The sequence below is a fragment of the Schistocerca nitens genome, chromosome 5, assembly GCF_023898315.1.
Source record: "Schistocerca nitens isolate TAMUIC-IGC-003100 chromosome 5, iqSchNite1.1, whole genome shotgun sequence".
Taxonomy (NCBI): Eukaryota; Metazoa; Arthropoda; class Insecta; order Orthoptera; family Acrididae; genus Schistocerca; species Schistocerca nitens.
In genome coordinates this window covers 650,766,181-650,784,928 of record NC_064618.1, presented here as the reverse complement: position 1 = coordinate 650,784,928, position 18,748 = coordinate 650,766,181, and the positions used below count along the sequence as shown (strand labels likewise).

General features: G+C 43.1%; 1 protein-coding gene across 1 annotated transcript in view; it reads right to left on the bottom strand.

The window, feature by feature from the left end:
• LOC126259588 (uncharacterized) overlaps window positions 1-18,748 on the bottom strand; it is a 633,492-nt gene that overhangs the window by 18,795 nt on the left and 595,949 nt on the right. The window contains exon 3 of the mRNA XM_049956500.1: window positions 6,133-6,438. Coding sequence (XP_049812457.1) covers window positions 6,133-6,438 — 306 coding nt within the window. The remainder of the gene's footprint in view (window positions 1-6,132; window positions 6,439-18,748) is intronic.

The window sequence follows — 18,748 nt, the reverse complement described above, 5'->3', positions numbered from 1 at the left end:
GTTATCCGTCGGACATTGTGAAAGAGGTTTCGGTGATTTCGCGGGCCATTGAACGCGCCTCGCTTCGTGACAGGGAAGAGCGGTGCGGTCGCGACCGTCTGGAAGCCGGCTCCGGGCGCGGGCCTTCTGGAAACCACGCATCACGTAAAATGAAAATCATTTCCCTCGGAATTTCCCGAAGCGGTGTAGAGGCGTCTGAGGAGAAACCACCACCCCGCGCACCGTCTATTGAAGCCTCCAACCACTGTGACAACACAGCCGCCCTCATTTCCTCGCTTCCATATTTCTCTGCACTTGTCGAGCTCTTTATTGCTCGACACATATCGGAATACATTTCGGTATGAAACGAAAAGCGCTGTAGACGGGGACACCTCCGGATGTATAGCGACACCATAGGGTTCGCACAAAGTGACGCCTGAAACAATTTAGTATGCTGTAGATGACATAAGATATTCACAGACCATATGTTGCAGTCAGTGGATGCAGACGGATCGTTAGAATCAATCTTTCCGGCTAAACCGGTAGATTCCGTCTTCCTTGATTTCCGGAAGAATTTCGATACTGTACCAGCCCGAATAGGAAAGGATAGTATTTTGATCTTCAACCGTGTGATATGTTTAGTGCTTCTAAATATGTTTACAGAACTTGAAGTTAGGGGAGACTTTAATCTGCTGCTAGAGGATGGGTTCTACTGGGTTTTAGCACTTGTAAGGGTCTGGCGATTTCAGATCCTTTCCAGACACGAGGAGCAATTGGACAAGCCTTTTATAGGAGTAGAGAACTGTGTAACGATTTAACCTCAATGACGCTATAGTAATTTCAACCTCTTATGGGTAACTTTTTAAGTGGGTAGTATTTCGGGGTGTCACTTTGCATGCTTGGATTCGTACAGAATATCTAGTGTGTCAGTAAGATGGACGGGATGGCTACACATAATGAAATGGGGCGTTTCGAGTAGAGCACGACAAGAGGTTTGATCACTTAACTGAAGTATATGGATGGAGACAGGTGGGTGGGGAGATCAGCTGCTTAGAGCATATAGAGGAGAGGGGACAGCATCAATCCTTTGTGCACTCTTACTGGTAGACACAGTATGCTGGTTAACAATGGCAAAATAGGGACTGTGTCCCAGTAAGAATACTATGAAGTGGATATCAGTGACTGCAAGTCTACATGCTTGCAGCTCTATTTGATTAAAAGCGTTTTCGTAGAGGAACATTATTTATTCGGTTGTGAAAAAAAGGAGGTTATGAAGTCTAGAAACTTAATGTTTTGGAAATACGTTTGACGAAAGGCACTCAGGGTGTAAGGAAGAGGTAGGTACTGCACATGGTATTTATAGAAGAATTGAGTTCAATGAATTAAAATGCCTTGCAGATGGCGGAAATAGGGTATGTTGGGTTTAAGGAATAGTAGCTTTCTGAAGATATTCCACGGTTCGGGATAAAAACATGCCAGTAGTAAAATATTGAAAAGCGTGGCTAGAGATTTTGGAAAGAATAAAGGATTTCATTAAGGTGGTGATACGTAATGCCCTGACAATCAGGTTTACTGTGGTACTGTTGCTTGAAAGTTTCGTAAATAAAACAAAAGTTAAAGACGCATTTATTTTTTTATTGATATGTTACCAGTTTTGAGGCAAAAGTGAATGTTACGCAGCAGAGGAAAATGGGGAGACTCATTTGCGCTGTTGATCCCGTGGATAGCTCTGCAGTATTTTGTTCAGGTAATGCGGTGTGGTGTTGAGTTATGAACATGCCTATTCTTCAGTACCACCCTTTCTTTGCTTGGGAAGTTTTGGATGAGTTGCTGCAAATGCCGGTTGCGTCTGAGACTGTCCTTGTTGCTGCTGTGTAGGAATGATTGGTTCAGTTGAAGGAATTCTCTTAGGAAGAGAGGAGCATGTGAGGGACAATGAGGTGTTAGAGAAAAATAGGGTAAAGATATTTGTTAGTGTATATGACTTGAGATAAGATACAGTGATGAAAGGATTTGGTGATACCGTTGTCATTAGAGATTTTAAGAATAATTGGAATATTGGCAGACACTGCAAAGGGTGTGAGAGTGAAGGTTTATGAAATTTGTGGTGGGAAGGGACTGGGTGATAAAGAGCAGGTTATGTCTGCTGCATGGTTCATGGTGTATTGTGATGAGGACCTCACTTGCAGATGGATTGAGGACATGCGCAGTGATGCACACAGACGAGTTAGGTGGGGAAAATATCGCGTGTAGTCGTTACGTGCATTTGGGATGGGAATATGGTCACACTGTAGCGTGGTGGTATAAAAATAAACGTAGAAACACACTGACACACGCCTAGTTCTACAAGCATACTCATTCTTCCACCGCCAACCCAACATGCTACACCATTCTGAACCTCTACAGCTATCAAGTCAACCAGACAGCAAGTGGACAAGGTCATGTACAGTGTTCAGCAAGAAAGGCTATATGTAGTGAAAAGCAAAATTATGACGTACTGTCATTGGAAACATGTACTGTTTGCATCTAGTGCCAACAGAAAAGTCAATGAATATATGAAGCGAACAGAAAAGGAAAGGGAGTGATAAATTAAAACCCTGTTGTTGTTGTTGTCTTCAGTCCAAAGACTGGTTTGATTCATCTCTCCATGTTACTCTATCTTCATCTCCTAATAACAACTGGAATCTATATCCTTCTGAGCCTGCTTACTGTACTAATTTCCTGGTGTCCCTCCTCCCTCCCCCGCAGTACTCTATTTGTGACCCCTTGATGTGTCGGAATGCGTTCTATTTACCGTTACGTTCCTTTAGTCAAGCTGAGCTACACATTTCTTCTGTCCCCATATCTATTCAGAACCTCCGCATTAGTTACGTGATCTACCCATCTAACCCTCATCAGTCCTCTGTAGTAATTTTTTAGAACTTTCTCGTGGAGAATATGTGTTATTTACTACTTTAAAGTGAGCATAAACAGTCTCGACTGCAATACAAAGATAAAGGTTCCTTGTGGTCGGGACTGTTCACGCTCATTTTAAAATTCTCTATAGTACAACATTTCAAAGGCTTTTATTCTCTTTTTGTCTGAACTGCTTATGTTCCATGTTTCACTTCCATTCATGGCTACACTCCAGAAAAATGCTTTCAGTAAATACTTCACTACTCATATCCTATATTTAGTGTTAACAAATTTCTCTTCTTGAGAAACGCTTTTCTTGCCAATGTCAGTCTACATTTAATGTTCTCTCTACTTCGATCATGGCAGCGGCCTTGCCGCAGTGGATACACCGGTTTCCATCAGATCACCGAAGTTAAGCGCTGTCTGGCTTGGCCGGCACTAGGATGGGTAACCAGCTGGGCCACTGTACGCTGTTGCCATTTTTCGGGGTGCACTCAGCCTCGTGGTGCCAACTGAGGAGCTACTCGAACGAATAGTAGCGGCTTCGGTCAAAGAAAACCATCACAACGACCGGGAGAGCGTTGTGCTGACCACACGCCCCTCCTATCCGCATCCTCAGCTGACGATGATACGGCTGTCGGATAGTCCCGATGGGCCACTTGTAGCCTGAAGACGGAGTGCTACTTTGATCATCATCTGTTACTTCACTGCCCAAACAGCACAACTCATCTACTACCTTTAGTGTCTCATTTCCTAATCTAATTGAATCAGCGTTACGTGATTTAATTCGACTACATTCTATAACCCACGCTTCTTTTTTGTTGTTCTTAGTTTTATAATCTCCTTTCAAGACATTTTCCATTCCTTTAAACCGCTCTCTGAGGTCCTTTGTTATCTGTGAGAGAAATACACTGTTTCTGATCCTGAAGCTCAAAGCCTACTCCAATTTTTTTTTATTTCTTTTTGTAGAGAGTGAATAACATCGGGGATAATCTACAACCCCGTGTCACTCCCTTTCGAGCCCCTCGACTCTTATTATTAACGTCTGGTCTCTATAGAAGATGAAAATAGCGTTTCCCTCCCTGTATTTTACCCCTACAAAATCCTGTAGATGTAAACATTCTTAGTTTGATAATTTGAATGTGCGGCAAGGAAATAACAGATTGTGTATAATTTCATAATTAACTTTAGCAAAGGGCGCAGATGATGATGTATGAAGACGTAATAGATGTTTTCTGGAATAGAAAATGAGTATCCAGCACAAATGATTGATTTTTTCATATCTACGTGACACACGTCTTTTTGGAATTTCGGCAGGGAAGCGACTGTGGCTGTTAGTTGCTGTAGTAAAAATCTTGGTTGGTCAACGTCTCTGTAGAAGTCATAAGGTGCAGGGTGGTTGGGATGGATATAAGTAACTAAACTGGTTATTGTTCTATTTTCGAAGTTTCGGGGACCTTGTGCCAGTATCAATTGGGAAAGGGGAGCCAGTTTCAGTAGATTAGGGCACTCCAAGAGAGTTACACTGGTGTAACACATCGCTGATGTTCTGTTTGAGTCAGTACGCACGTCAGGCAGAGATACTGCCGACAGCGTATGGAGAATATAGCGAGACATTTTAGTGATCAGTCACTGCGCAACGCTTCTACACATCTACATCTGCATATCTACATTTATACTCCGCAAGCCACTCTACTGTGTGTGGCGGAGGGCACTTTACGTGCCAGTGTCTTTACCTGCCTTTCCTGTTCCAGTCGCGTATGGTTCTCGGGAAGAACGACTGCCGGAAAGCCTCCGTGGGCGCTCGAATCTCTCTAATTTTACATTCGTGATCCCCTCGGGAGGTGTAAGTAGGGGAAAGCAATGTATTCGATACCTCATCCAGAAACGCACACTCTCGAAACCTGGACAGCAAGCTAGACCGCGATGCAGACCGCCTCTCTTGCACAGTCTGCCACTTGAGTTTGCTAAATATCTGCGTAACGTTATCGCGCTTACCAAATAACCCTGTGGCAAAACGCGCCGCTCTTCTTTGGATCTTCTCTATCTCCTCTGTCAACCCCACCTGGTACGAATCCCACACTGATGAGCAATACTCAAATATAGGTCGAACGAGTGCTTTGTAAGCGACTTCCTTTGTTGATGGACTACGTGCAGAGCGCGTCTCTTGCACAGTCTGCCACTTGAGTTTGCTAAACATCCCCGTAACGCTATCACGCTTTCCAAATAAACCCTGACGATACGCGCTGCTCTTCTTTGGATCTTCTCTATCTCCTCTGTCAACCCCACCTGGTACGGATCCCACACTGATGAGCAATACTCAAATACAGGTCGAACGAGTGTTTTGTAAGCCACCTCCTTTGTTGATGGACTACATTTTCTAAGGACTCTGCCAATGAATCTCAACCTGGCACCCGCCTTACCAACAATTAATTTTATATGATCATTCCACTTCAAATCGTTCCGTACGCTTACACCCAGATATTTTAGAGAAGTAACTGCTACCAGTGTTTGTCCGCTTCCTTCGGCCTCATAACATTCGGCTCAGTAACTCTAGTGCCCCCCCCCCCACCCCACCCCCCATGAACCATGGACCTTGCCCTTGGTGGGGAGGCTTGCGTGCCTCAGCGATACAGATAGCCGTACCGTAGGTACAACCACAACGGAGGGGTATCTGTTGAGAGGCCAGACAAACGTGTGGTTCCTGAAGAGGGGCAGCAGCCTTTTCAGTAGTTGCAAGGGCAACAGTCTGGATGGTTGACTGATCTGGCCTTGTAACAATAAGCAAAACGGCCTTGCTGTTGTGGTACTGCGAAGGGCTGAAAGCAAGGGGAAACTACGGCCGCAATTTTTCCCGAGGGCATGCAGATTTACTGGGATGGGTAGATCACATAACTAATGAGGAGGTACTGAGTAGGATTGGGGAGAAGAGGAGTTCGTGGCACAACTTGACCAGAAGAAGGGATCGGTTGGTAGGGCATGTTCTGAGGCATCAAGGGATCACCAATTTAGTATTGGAGGGCAGCGTAGAGGGTAAATATCGTAGAGGGAGACCAAGAGATGAATACACTAAGCAGATTGAGAAGGATATAGGTTGCAGTAGGTACTGGGAGATGAAGAAGCTTGCACAGGATAGAGTAGCATGGAGAGCTGCATCAAACAAGTCTCAGGACTGAAGACCACAACAACAACAACAACTCTAGTCGTGTGCGAGGCGGCAAGAGGATGGAAATGAAGCACGTTGCCGCTCCCACTCACCGTTGATGACGTGCACGTTGACGCTGGCGGCGCTGGCCAGCGTGGGCACGCACGTGTAGTTGCCCGAGTCTGAGGGCCTGGCGTCGGCGATGTAGAGGCGCGACGTGAGCGCGTCCGTCCAGTCGGTGTCGATGCGCAGGCGCGCGCCGGGCGCGGGCGCCGGCGCCGGCTGCAGGATGGCGGCGCCGCGGTACCAGAACACGGTGCCCAGGTCGTGCGGGCCCTGGCTGATGGAGCACACCACGCTCAGCGCGCTGCCCTTCTTCACGTACAGGTCGCTCGGGCCCGCGATGCGCGCCTTCGCCTCTGCAACAGGTGGCCGGCAGTGTCCGCGTCAGGGATGGATGATAGTCAACTAGCCGCCCAAGTGAAAAACATTATGTAGTAGCACTAACTTCTTACAGGGAATGTTCATAAAGTAATGCAATTTGTAGTGGTTCTTTATTTGCGAAACCATTACCACCCGCCAACCCTATTTTTCGATACCGTGGATTAATGAACATTTTTCTACGTAATGTCTCATATTTTTCACTCTATTCAAAATTGGTTTCATTTTTATATGTATGTATGTCCTTATTTTGAGATGCTGAAATCGATATAATACCTAGTGTGAATGTCTTTGTACTTATTGTTATCTTTGATGCTGACTTGTGTCTTTTGGCGCGGAAGCGTACAGAGTAGTCAAGTTTTTACGTTTGTAAGCAGGCTGTTGAGGTTTTTATATTTCTAATGCCACGTAGCGCTCTGTATGAAAATCACTGGCTGTGCTGTGTCCAGTCTGTGGCTGGTTTGCATTGTTGTTGGCTATTGTAGTGTTGGGCAGCTGGATGTGAACAGCGCGTAGCGTTGCGCAGTTGGAGGTGAGCCGCCACCAGTGGTGGATATGGGGAGAGAAATCGCGGAGTTTCGAGAGCGGATGATCTGGACGTGTGTCCATCAGAAACAGTAAATTTGTAAGACTGGATGTCATGAACTACTACATATATTATGACTTTTGAAGACTATTAAGGTAAATACCTTGTTTGTTCTTTATCGAAATATTTCATTTGCTAACTATGCCTATCAGTAGTTAGTGCCTTCAGTAGTTCGAATCTTTTATTTAGCTGGCAGTATTGGCGCTCGCTGTATTGCAGTAGTTTGAGTAACGAAGATTTTTGTGAGGTAACTGATTTGTGAAAGGTATAGGTTATTGTTAGTCAGGGCCATTCTTTTGTAGGGTTGATCAGAATGGGGAAAGAGCGAAATGTCTGAGTACGTTCAGTTCTGCTCAGCTGTTTGAAAATCAAATAATGTAAGAGGTTTATCAGCACAGTAATTCACTAATTTTTCTAAGGGGACGTTTCATATGTTGAATATGAACAGTGTTGTGTTGGATAAAAAAAAAGGGGCGAAGTTGTGGCCAATGAAAAATGTTGTGTGTTTTATTAATGGTAGTAACGGCTGCAAAATTGTATGATGAAGTAATGTTTTGAACATGCGATGGTATAAAAAGTTTAATAATTGTGAATTTCTGTGAAAAGTGAGTGTCAAGAATTATTTTCAAGTGACCATTGCTTAAAAAATTATGAAGCACCTTGCGATGAAAAACATAAATCAACAAATTAATCCTGAAAGATTGTATTTGTAAGTTTTCAAGTCGGCGTAATTAGCATCCGAGTGCCTTTCACACCAACAGTGATAGTCATGCTACCTAGACAACATTTTTAATTACGAGTGAAAGCCAGAGCGAGATCGTCGTTTGATTGCAAATTCAAGATAAGTGAAATTATTGTTAATTTTCTTCAGCAACTGTAATCAATTTATGTAGCAATATCTACCACATTAAAGACCTTTTAGTTGCGCAATAAACATATCATACTTTGAGTGCGCGACGTGACAATTTTTGAACTACTTATGAACTAATTAATTGTTAGTGCGGGTATTTTTATAATTTTTATAAAGTGAAGCGATTGTACTTCACACCGCGTCCTGGCTGCAAGGGCTCTATTTTTGGTGGGTTGAGCGGGAACGGGGGGGGTGGGGGGGTTGTGGGGGGGAGTAGTGGTGTCGTGGGTGCATGAGTTCACAACGCGGCCGAGGCGTTCTTGTTGTGAGCAGCGGTTGCGTCAATATCGTTTTGTGAAAATTGTCTCAAAGGCCGTGACACAACACTCAATGCTATAAACGATCGAACAGCGCTACGTGATGACGTTCTGCGACAAATTTGGGAAATTTGTAGCAAAACCAATCAGTTAATCCAGAAAGTCTCTGGAGATACGACTTTATCGTCTTTGCAAGTATCACGTTGCTTGAAGACGTTGGAGGAGGACTGGGAAGAGGTGACCGTTAATTCGCACTGTGGACGGGCATCAGTCAGCCACATCCACGAAGACGTGACTCGTGTGCATTACTTCTGAAATGCGTCGAAAAAAATGGCTCTGAGCACTATGGGACTTAACTGATGAGGTCATCAGTCCCTTTGAACTTAGAACTACTTAAACCTAACTAACCTAAGGACAACACACACATCCATGCCCGAGGCAGGATTCGAACCTGGGACCGTAGCAGCAGCGCGGTCCCACACTGAAGTAACTAGAACCGCTCGGCCACAACGGCCGGCAAATGCGTCGAGGTGGCTTCAGTGTTTGTCATCTTGACAAACGAACTCATCATGCTCATCAAGGTGGTATCCAAAGCGTTGATGGCAGAACAAAAGGCCAATCAAGTGGCCATCGCAAATTAACTTCTGGAACGTGATCAAATTGAAAACGATAGTTTAGACAATGTTATTACGGGGGAAAAGTCATGGGTATTTGACTACAACTGGGAGCAAAACTACCAGAGTACTGAATGCCATACTTCCAGTTCTCCCCCTAATCAAAAGAAATCTACACTCCTGGAAATGGAAAAAAGAACACATTGACACCGGTGTGTCAGACCCACCATACTTGCTCCGGACACTGCGAGAGGGCTGTACAAGCAATGATCACACGCACGGCACAGCGGACACACCAGGAACCGCGGTGTTGGCCGACGAATGGCGCTAGCTGCGCAGCATTTGTGCACCGCCGCCGTCAGTGTCAGCCAGTTTGCCGTGGCATACGGAGCTCCATCGCAGTCTTTAACACTGGTAGCATGCCGCGACAGCGTGGACGTGAACCGTATGTGCAGTTGACGGACTTTGAGCGAGGGCGTATAGTGGGCATGCGGGAGGCCGGGTGGACGTACCGCCGAATTGCTCAACACGTGGGGCGTGAGGTCTCCACAGTACATCGATGTTGTCGCCAGTGGTCGGCGGAAGGTGCACGTGCCCGTCGACCTGGGACCGGACCGCAGCGACGCACGGATGCACGCCAAGACCGTAGGATCCTACGCAGTGCCGAAGGGGACCGCACCGCCACTTCCCAGCAAATTAGGGACACTGTTGCTCCTGGGGTATCGGCGAGGACCATTCGCAACCGTCTCCATGAAGCTGGGCTACGGTCCCGCACACCGTTAGGCCGTCTTCCGCTCACGCCCCAACATCGTGCAGCCCGCCTCCAGTGGTGTCGCGACAGGCGTGAATGGAGGGACGAATGGAGACGTGTCGTCTTCAGCGATGAGAGTCGCTTCTGCCTTGGTGCCAATGATGGTCGTATGCGTGTTTGGCGCCGTGCAGGTGAGCGCCACAATCAGGACTGCATACGACAGAGGCACACAGTGCCAACACCCGGCATCATGGTGTGGAGAGCGATCTCCTACACTGGCCGTACACCACTGGTGATCGTCGAGGGGACACTGAATAGTGCACGGTACATCCAAACCGTCATCGAACCCATCGTTCTACCATTCCTAGACCGGCAAGGGAACTTGCTGTTCCAACAGGACAATGCACGTCCGCATGTATCCCGTGCCACCCAACGTGCTCTAGAACGTGTAAGTCAACTACCCTGGCCAGCAAGATCTCCGGATCTGTCCCCCATTGAGCATGTTTGGGACTGGATGAAGCGTCGTCTCACGCGGTCTGCACGTCCAGCACGAACGCTGGTCCAACTGAGGCGCCAGGTGGAAATGGCATGGCAAGCCGTTCCACAGGACTACATCCAGCATCTCTACGATCGTCTCCATGGGAGAATAGCAGCCTGCATTGCTGCGAAAGGTGGATATACACTGTACTAGTGCCGACATTGTGCATGCTCTGTTGCCCGTGTCTATGTGCCTGTGGTTCTGTCAGTGTGATCATGTGATGTATCTGACCCCAGGAATGTGTCAATAAAGTTTCCCCTTCCTGGGACAATGAATTCACGGTGTTCTTATTTCAATTTCCAGGAGTGTAGAATAAGCAAGTCAAATGTGAAAACTATGCTGGTTGCCTTCTTCGATACTAAGGGCATGGACCACAAGTAGTTTTTCCCTCCAGAACAGACAGTCAGTACGGCCCATTACATGGAAATTATCGAAATATTGAAGAAAAAATTTTCTTCGATTGCGAAAGGAGATGATAAGAGCCAGTATGTGTCCAAATAGCTAGAAACAATAATGGTAACGTAATATTTAAGCATAATAAGTGCTTTGCTGGCACAGTAGTTGTGTTACATGCAAGTATGTGCTTGGAACCTGTGGTAGTGTCTAATTTACTTCAAAAAGTGATGCTTACATGGGACAGCGTATGATAAGCTAGAATAAATGTAGCCTGAAAAGTTTTGATATATCAAACTGTAATGTTACGGTTTATGTTCGCTGTATCTATCAACTGCATGACGCGGCTAACAAATAAGTTTACTTATAAAACTCAGCAGTGAAAAGCATATTATTTTCAGATTATATTTCGATTTCAATTTGGAGAAAAAAGATTTTGACGCACCATCTATGAAGAAATGATATTCTATTTCATTTTAAAATGAATTTGTACTGTAACAAAGGAGAAGTAATAGGAGGATGTGGACTACAGTAGTACTGCTCGAGTGTTTGGGATCCCTATCAGGTCGTATTGAGGGAGGACATAGAAGCAATTCAGAGGCGGGCTGCTAGATTTGTTACTGGTAGGTTTGATCATCACGCGGGTGTTACGGAAATGCTTCAGGAACTCGGGCGGAAAGGAGGAGTTCTTTTCGTGAATCGCTACTAAGGAAATTTAGAGAACCAGCATTTGGGGCTGACTGCAGTACAGTTTTACTGCCGCCAACTTATATTTCGCAGAAAGACCACAAAAATAAGATAAGAGAGATTAGGGCTCGTACAGAGGCATATAGGCAGTCATATTTTCCTCGTTCTGTTTGGGAGTGGAACAGGTAGTGAAAATGCTAGTAGTGGTACGTGGTAACCTCCGCCACGCACCGTATGGTGGATTGCGGAACACATATGCAAGGAAAGTGGCAGCTTGTCAAGACAAATATTATGCTGCCTGGGTGATGTTTGCAGAGATCTTAATTTAATCATCTCTAACGGTTGGGTTAAGAATAAAAAAAAAAATAAAACTGCGTACGTGGAAGGGACATAGAGACACGGAAACGATTCGTATTGATTATTTAATGGTAGGACACAGATTTTGGAGCCATATTTTAAACTGTGAAACATTTCCAGGAACAGAAGTGGACTCTGACCACAATTTATTGGTTGTGCACTGCAAGCTGAAACAGAAGAAACTGCAAAAAACATAATTCATTACGATGGTGCCTCAATAAATCGGAAGGTGCAGGGGGTGTTGAGAGATTCAGAGGGAGCATTAGACAACAACTGATTGAAACAGGGAAACGAATGCTGTACAGTAGAAGCCTGGAGGGTTGAAATAATGAAGGCAGGAAAGGATTAAATAGGTAGAATGACAAGGACTAATAGAAACGCTTGGATGTCACAACAGATATTGAATTTAACTGCTGAAAGGAGATAATATAAGAATAGAGCAAATGAAGGAGGCAAAAGGAAATACAGACGTCTTAAAATGAAATTAAGGAAAAGTGCAGAATGGGTAAGGAGGAATAGCTAGAGAACAAATGCGACGCTAAGGACGCATAAATAATTAGGGGACAGATAGATACATCCTATAAGGGAATTAAAGCTGTATAAACACCAAGCCTTCAGATAGAAAACCGGGACTAAGTAAAATACGCGAAAGTTCACTGGTAGAAGGACTGTACACAGGGTGAGTCACTATTGCCACCAAGAACTCCAAAAATATGACAGGGGCTGAAACGTTTGTGGCACAAAAGTTGCATGGGACAACAGGGGCCATACTGTGACGTTCGTTTTTTGTTGCTAGGTGGGATCGCTTCACAGATATGAAGGTAAACTTTGCTCTTTTTTCATGGGACGCTATAGTTTGATACTTATTTTCTCATAGCAGCCATCGAGACGAATCCAATTATGTGCAACAGTAAGGTCTCCGAAGGTAAACGAAGGGCACAAAGGTGGCATGAACGTCCATTTACAGAAGGTGTTCGAAGTGACGACCACTGGTACCAACGCAGTGCTGCAATCTTCTTATCTTGGACTGAAGCCGATCCGTCTTCGTACTTGAAGAAGAATGTAATAATTCCATTTCCGAAGAAAGGTGGTGAAAGGTGTAAATGTTCCCAGACTATCAGTTTAATAAGTAAAGGTTGCAAAATACTGATACGATTTACTTACAGAAGGAGAAGAAACTGGCAGATGCCTACCTTGGGGAAGATCAGTCTGAGTTCCGGGGAAATGTAGGTAAACTCGAGGCAATATTGACCCCATGACTTCTTTTAGAAGATAGGTTAGGTGCAGACTAACCTTAGTTTACAGCAGTTGTAGACTTAATGAAATCTTTTGACGTTAACGACTGGAATACGTCCTTTGAAATTCTGAAAGTAGTAGACGAGAACGCCGGAAGCGAGTGGTTATTTACAATGTTTGCAAAAAGCAGACGGCAATTATAAGAGTCGAGGGGTATGAAAGTGAACCATTGGTTTAGAAGGGAGTGAGACAGCGTTGTTACCTATCGTCAATGTTATTCAATCTGCACGTTCAGCAAGCAGTAAAGGAAACCAGAGCAAAATCTGGAGAAAGAATTGAAGTTCAAGTGGAAGAAATAAGAAACTTGAGGTTTTCCGATGACAGCTAAAGACAGGGTTGAACAGTTGAATGGAATGGACGGTGTCTTGACAGGATAATATAAGGTGAACATCAACAAAAGAGAAACAGGAGTGATGGAATGTAGTCGAATCAAATCAGGCGATGCTGACGGAATTAGATTACGAAATGAGACAATGAAGATAGTAAATAAGTTCTGCTATTTGGGCAGTGAAATAACACATGGCGGCTAAAGTACAGAGGGGATTAAATATAGAGTGGCAATGCCAGGGAACGCGTTTCTGAAGAAGAGAATTTTTTTAATATCAGATAGAGGGTTAAATACTATGAGATATTTTCTGAAATTATTTTACTGGAATTCTGCCTTGTATGGAAGTGAAACGTGTATGATCAACTGTACAGACCAGAAGAAAATAGATGCCTTTGAAATGTGGTGCTGCAGAAGAATTCTGAAGATTAGATGCGTAATTCATATAAGTAATAAGGATATGATGAATGGAATTGGGGAGGAAAGAAATCTGTGGCATAGCTTGCCTAAAACATGGGATTGGTTGATGGCTCTACATTCTGAGACACAACGGGTATTTAGTGCTGGAGGCAGGTTTGCGGGGTGAAAACAATAGAGAGAGACCAAGAGTTGGAAACAATAAGCACCTTCAAATGGACGTAATTTGCATTAGCTATTCGGAGGTGAAAAGGCTTGCACAGGTATAGCTGCATCAAATCAGTCTTCGGACTGAAGACCACGACAACCACAATCAAAATAAGGATTTTAATTATCATCTGACGATGTAACATAAAATTAACCTCACGAAGAAATAGTCATTTTCTTTTCTGACTTTTTTAAACAGCACGGATAATTGAATTAAGAGTTCCAAAAGGGAAGGTACGAAGAGTACTTACTGGAAAAACATTTGTAGGCACATGAAACAGAGCAAAGAACCTAGTCAATTGTAACGATAGGATCCCCTCTTGTAGATATTAAGGTACATAAAAGAAGGTAGGCACTTTGTCTCTGTGTGTTCGTTTTTGTATACTGGGCAGGGCAAGGGCTGCAACGACGCCCTGTGGAGGCAGTTGCACATCAAAGGCGCCGCAGATTCACTGAAATTATGTCACAGAAATTGCTGAGAAATCACAAGTGACGCCATACGCATAGTGTCGTGTGTGTCTGCATAGAATACTTGAGGTAGGTCCCTATGTATCTTTATTATCTGAAACGTCCTATGTATCTATCAGGAAGAGATCGCGCAGATAAAATGAAGGATACAACAGCACACAGAATGCGTACAGGCTGCCATCGTCCTCGTGCTCCACCTGTCAATGGCACTGGAAGAAATCTCAATATTCAATTTAAAATAAAAAGTACACACTACGAAATACTTTGCCTTGATACTCTGAGATCTTCAGTAAGTATATATAAACAGATACTTCACAATTGGTAGATGTTATCAGCGAACGGCGTTAATTTGCTTTACGTAGTAATGTTGTAAACAGGAATCGCCTCACTGTGCTACAAGTCGTTGAGTATTGGTAATATGATCCACATTTACCTGTTCTTCTGAATATTTACATCCCACAGAAGAGTTTTAATGTCGAAACCTGACTACTCAATTAGCTGAAGGCTACCATGATGTTAAATCTAAACACGTTGTTGCCCCGGCCCCCCAAAGTGGAACAAATGTGGACAGTAACGGGAAATAGTGCCGTATTAGATAGACAGAGTTAGCGTAATACGGAGCAGGTCTAATGGAACTTTATGGAAAAGAACTTCCATGCCAAAATATGCCACATATAATCGAAAGCATCGTTTACACCTTTCAGTCCCGAAATTACCGAAAACTGTGAGAAGTACGGGAACTAATATCTTGGAAAAACAAAGAGAGAACAAATTACTACAGATACTCGTCGCAAAATAGAAACAAACTCCGTAGTGAAATGTATCGCTCGCCGGTGCCGCATGTGATTCAATGAAAACTACTACTCTCTACGTTTCACAGTTCTGAGAAGTGAATTTCCTTTGAAATGAACGAAGTGTAATTTAATCTGCTGTCGAAAACCTCGTTACGACGTACGTGCCTGTAAGCGAAATACGTTTTTTGATACTGCTGCTGGTTATTACGTATTTTTTGAGGGTTTGAAAAATTGCTGCAGTTTTTACAGTTCATAATGGGATGGTATACACTGCGTCGTTAGTTTTTGCCCTTAAATCTTGGTGTAACATACATGCGAGAAGCCTACTGGATAAATTCTCTGTACAAATTGCTTACCTGAATAATAGGCAGGTAACTCACAAGGATGTTGAGGAACTAACAGGTAACGTTCAGTTAGGCTTTGCAAGAGATGGAGTTGTTACGCTGCGCTTGGTAATGGGAGAATGACTTAAAAAATTCAAGACTTTTCATAGAATATGTTGACGTGCAAATATTTTTCTCAATATAAAAATTCAGAATATTTTGGAAGTATTCATAAACACAGGTATATTGTATGGAGAAGATGGGTAACACGCAATTTGTGAACGAACCAAACGGGAACACCACGACTGGAAGACAAAGCTACAATTGCTTAGTGTAAAAGGGCACTCATGCTGTTTTTCTCACTTTTAAAAATTTGTATCGAAGAGGCAATGAAGCAAATGAAAATAGTTCAGATATATGATGAAATTTCAGCGTGATAGGATATCAATGATACGATACAGTGATCAAACCGCGTTTTGATAATGGGGTTATAACGTGAAAATCCATGAGAATAAAGCAAATGGTAATAAATTGCACTACAATTTAATCGGTTGATTATGAGAGAATTTGATTAGAAAATCACTAAATTCTATAAATTTGGGCTGTAAAATAATTTCCAATGACCCAAGTAGATACGCTATAAAATGCAGACTGCCAACAGCAACAAAAAGCATTTCCATTTTATAATATGAGAATTTGTTATCATCTAAGATAAATTTAAGAGTCAGAGTGTAACCATTGACTAAAGTGAAACGTTTGCGGTACGTAGTCCAGACAAGACGGGTTATTAGCATTGTGAGTTCGGTGCTCCAGATGAATACTCAAGAAAGTTTGGGTACATCGAGTAACTAACAAAGACGAACTGAATCTAATTAGAGTGTGTTATGGAGTAACATGAACAAAATATGGGATTTATTCATGTGACACGGCATGAGACATGAAGGAATATCAATTCGATTATGTAGGGAAAGAAGACTATATCAATAAAACAAAATGTGTTTCATAAGTACACTGTCTTACACTATTTCGCTCATGCAGACTGTATGGTCTGCACAGATTATTTTTTTTCTTCTTAAATCGAATTTGTATGTTGTTATGCCCACTGCTTATGTGTAAATCTACGAACCGTAAAGAAGTTAGTGATCCTGTGCAAGGCGGCCAGTCTTTGCATAATTAAAGTGCCCCAAAGGGTTTAGTTTAACTTCATACGGCGAGTCGAAAAAGAAAGATACAAATGGGATAAGTGATTTTGTAGTCGTTACCGCCAGTCATACACCTGTTACTTAATTATTTAATATCAAACAGGCATCAAGGGATCACCAGTTTAGCACTGGAGGGCAGCGTGGAGGGTGAAAATCGTAGAGGGAGACCAAGAGATGAATACACTAAAGAGTTTCAGAGGGATGTAGGCTGCAGTAGGTACTGGGAGATGAAGAAGCTTGCACAGGATACAGTAGCATGGAGAGCTGCATCAAACGCGTCTTGGACTGAAGACCACAACAAAAACAACCTACTTTGTCATCAACATTGATTAATTTGCGTTATGACTACAACAAAAATTAGGCCTAATTTAAAATTAATGTATTAAATATCCGTTTCTTTTTCTATGCATTTCAGACAATGACGGTATGTAGTAGTGACTGCTAAAGGCTTTCTTAGTTCGCAAATTGGAACATCCTCTAAGGTTTCAAGATGATAAAAGCAATACAAGAATATTCTTTTCCGGGTCTGTGGTTCGGACTGGAAAGCAATTCTGCTTTTATAATGAAATACTTTCATAAAAATTTTTGTCCTCTACTTCACCCCCACAGGGGTTGAAGTCTCAAAAGCACTGAAACACGTACTTAGTGTTTATTTCCAACCGAGAATTCAAAGGTCAATACTTGCAGATGTAGCTTTAAAAATACTTTAGTAGTTCCTTAATAATGATTAATTTTAAATAAAGGTTTCAACTACTATGTCATTCCCTTAGGATGTTTCTGTAAAATGAAATAGCAGTTCTTTAATAATGATAAATTTTAAATCAAGCTTTCTCACCTAATATTTCACCCTATAGGATGCGGCTTTAAATGCTTTAGTAGTTCCTTAACAGTTATTTACTTTTATAAAAGACTCTGCCCATTATTACACCCCTCCCCCTTAGGGGTTGAGTTTCCAAAGATACTGAAGCACCAAGTGTTTTCGTTCCGACCGGAAAACCAAATACCAATTTTCCTAGTTCTAGCTTCAAAATCGCCTTTGTAGTAGATTATTTCCAAATAACATTTTTTCCCTTATCTAGTTCCATTAGTGAGTAATTTCGAAAAATCTCTTCTGAAACAATGTACGCGGTATAAGATCAACACTCTCTCCAAATTTCAGGTTTCTGTCGTTAACGGTTTGCGCTGGGCAATGATGTGTCAATCAGTCAGTCAGCCAGGCCATTTCCTTCTATATATAGAGTTCTCATGAAAATAAGGGCCAAACGGTGCGAAAAAAAAATAAGTTGAGATATTAACGCTGGAATATATGTACTGTCGATGAGAAAATACCATGCAAATGACAGATAAGCATGTTGAGAGTTAGCAGGACATATATAAAAAGTGGAAGAATTAAGAGACTGTGATGAAAAAATTAATTATGTCCGTAATGAGGTCGAAGGAACATACAGTCAGTTGCCTGGATTGTTAGATTGAGCAAAAAAGTTGTTTGCTAGATTCAGGCTATTAGAAAAGATCAAGAGAATGACAATTCAAGGTGGGTACTTGGCATCACAAAACAGGTATAAATAATTTATATTTTTGGGTATGAAAATCGTACTCCCCATGAACCGTGGGCCTTGCCGTTGTTGGGGAGGCTTGCGTGCCTCAGCGATACAGATAGCCGTAACGTAGGTGCAACCACAACGGAGGGGTATCTGTTGAGATGCCAGACAAACGTGTGGTTCCTGAAGAGGGGCAGCAACCTTTTTAGTAGTTGCAGGGGCAACAATCTGGATGATTGACTGATTTGGCCTTGTAACACTAAATAAAACGGCCTTGCTGTGCTGGTACCGCGAACGGCGGAAAGCAAGGGGAAACTACAGCCGTGATTTTTCCCGAGTGCATGCAGCTTTACTGTATGGTCAAATGATGATGGCGTCCTATTGGGTAAAATATTCCGGAGGTAAAATAGTCCCCCATTCGGATCTCCGTGTGAGAACTACTCAAGAGGACGTCATTATCAAGAGAAAGAAAACTGGCATTCTACGGATCGGAGCGTGGAATGTCAGATCCCTTAATCGGGCAGGTGGGTAAGATAATTTAAACAGAGAAATTGATAGGTTAAAGATAGATATAGTAGGAATCAGTGAAGTTCGGTGGCAGGAGGAACAAGACTTTTGATCA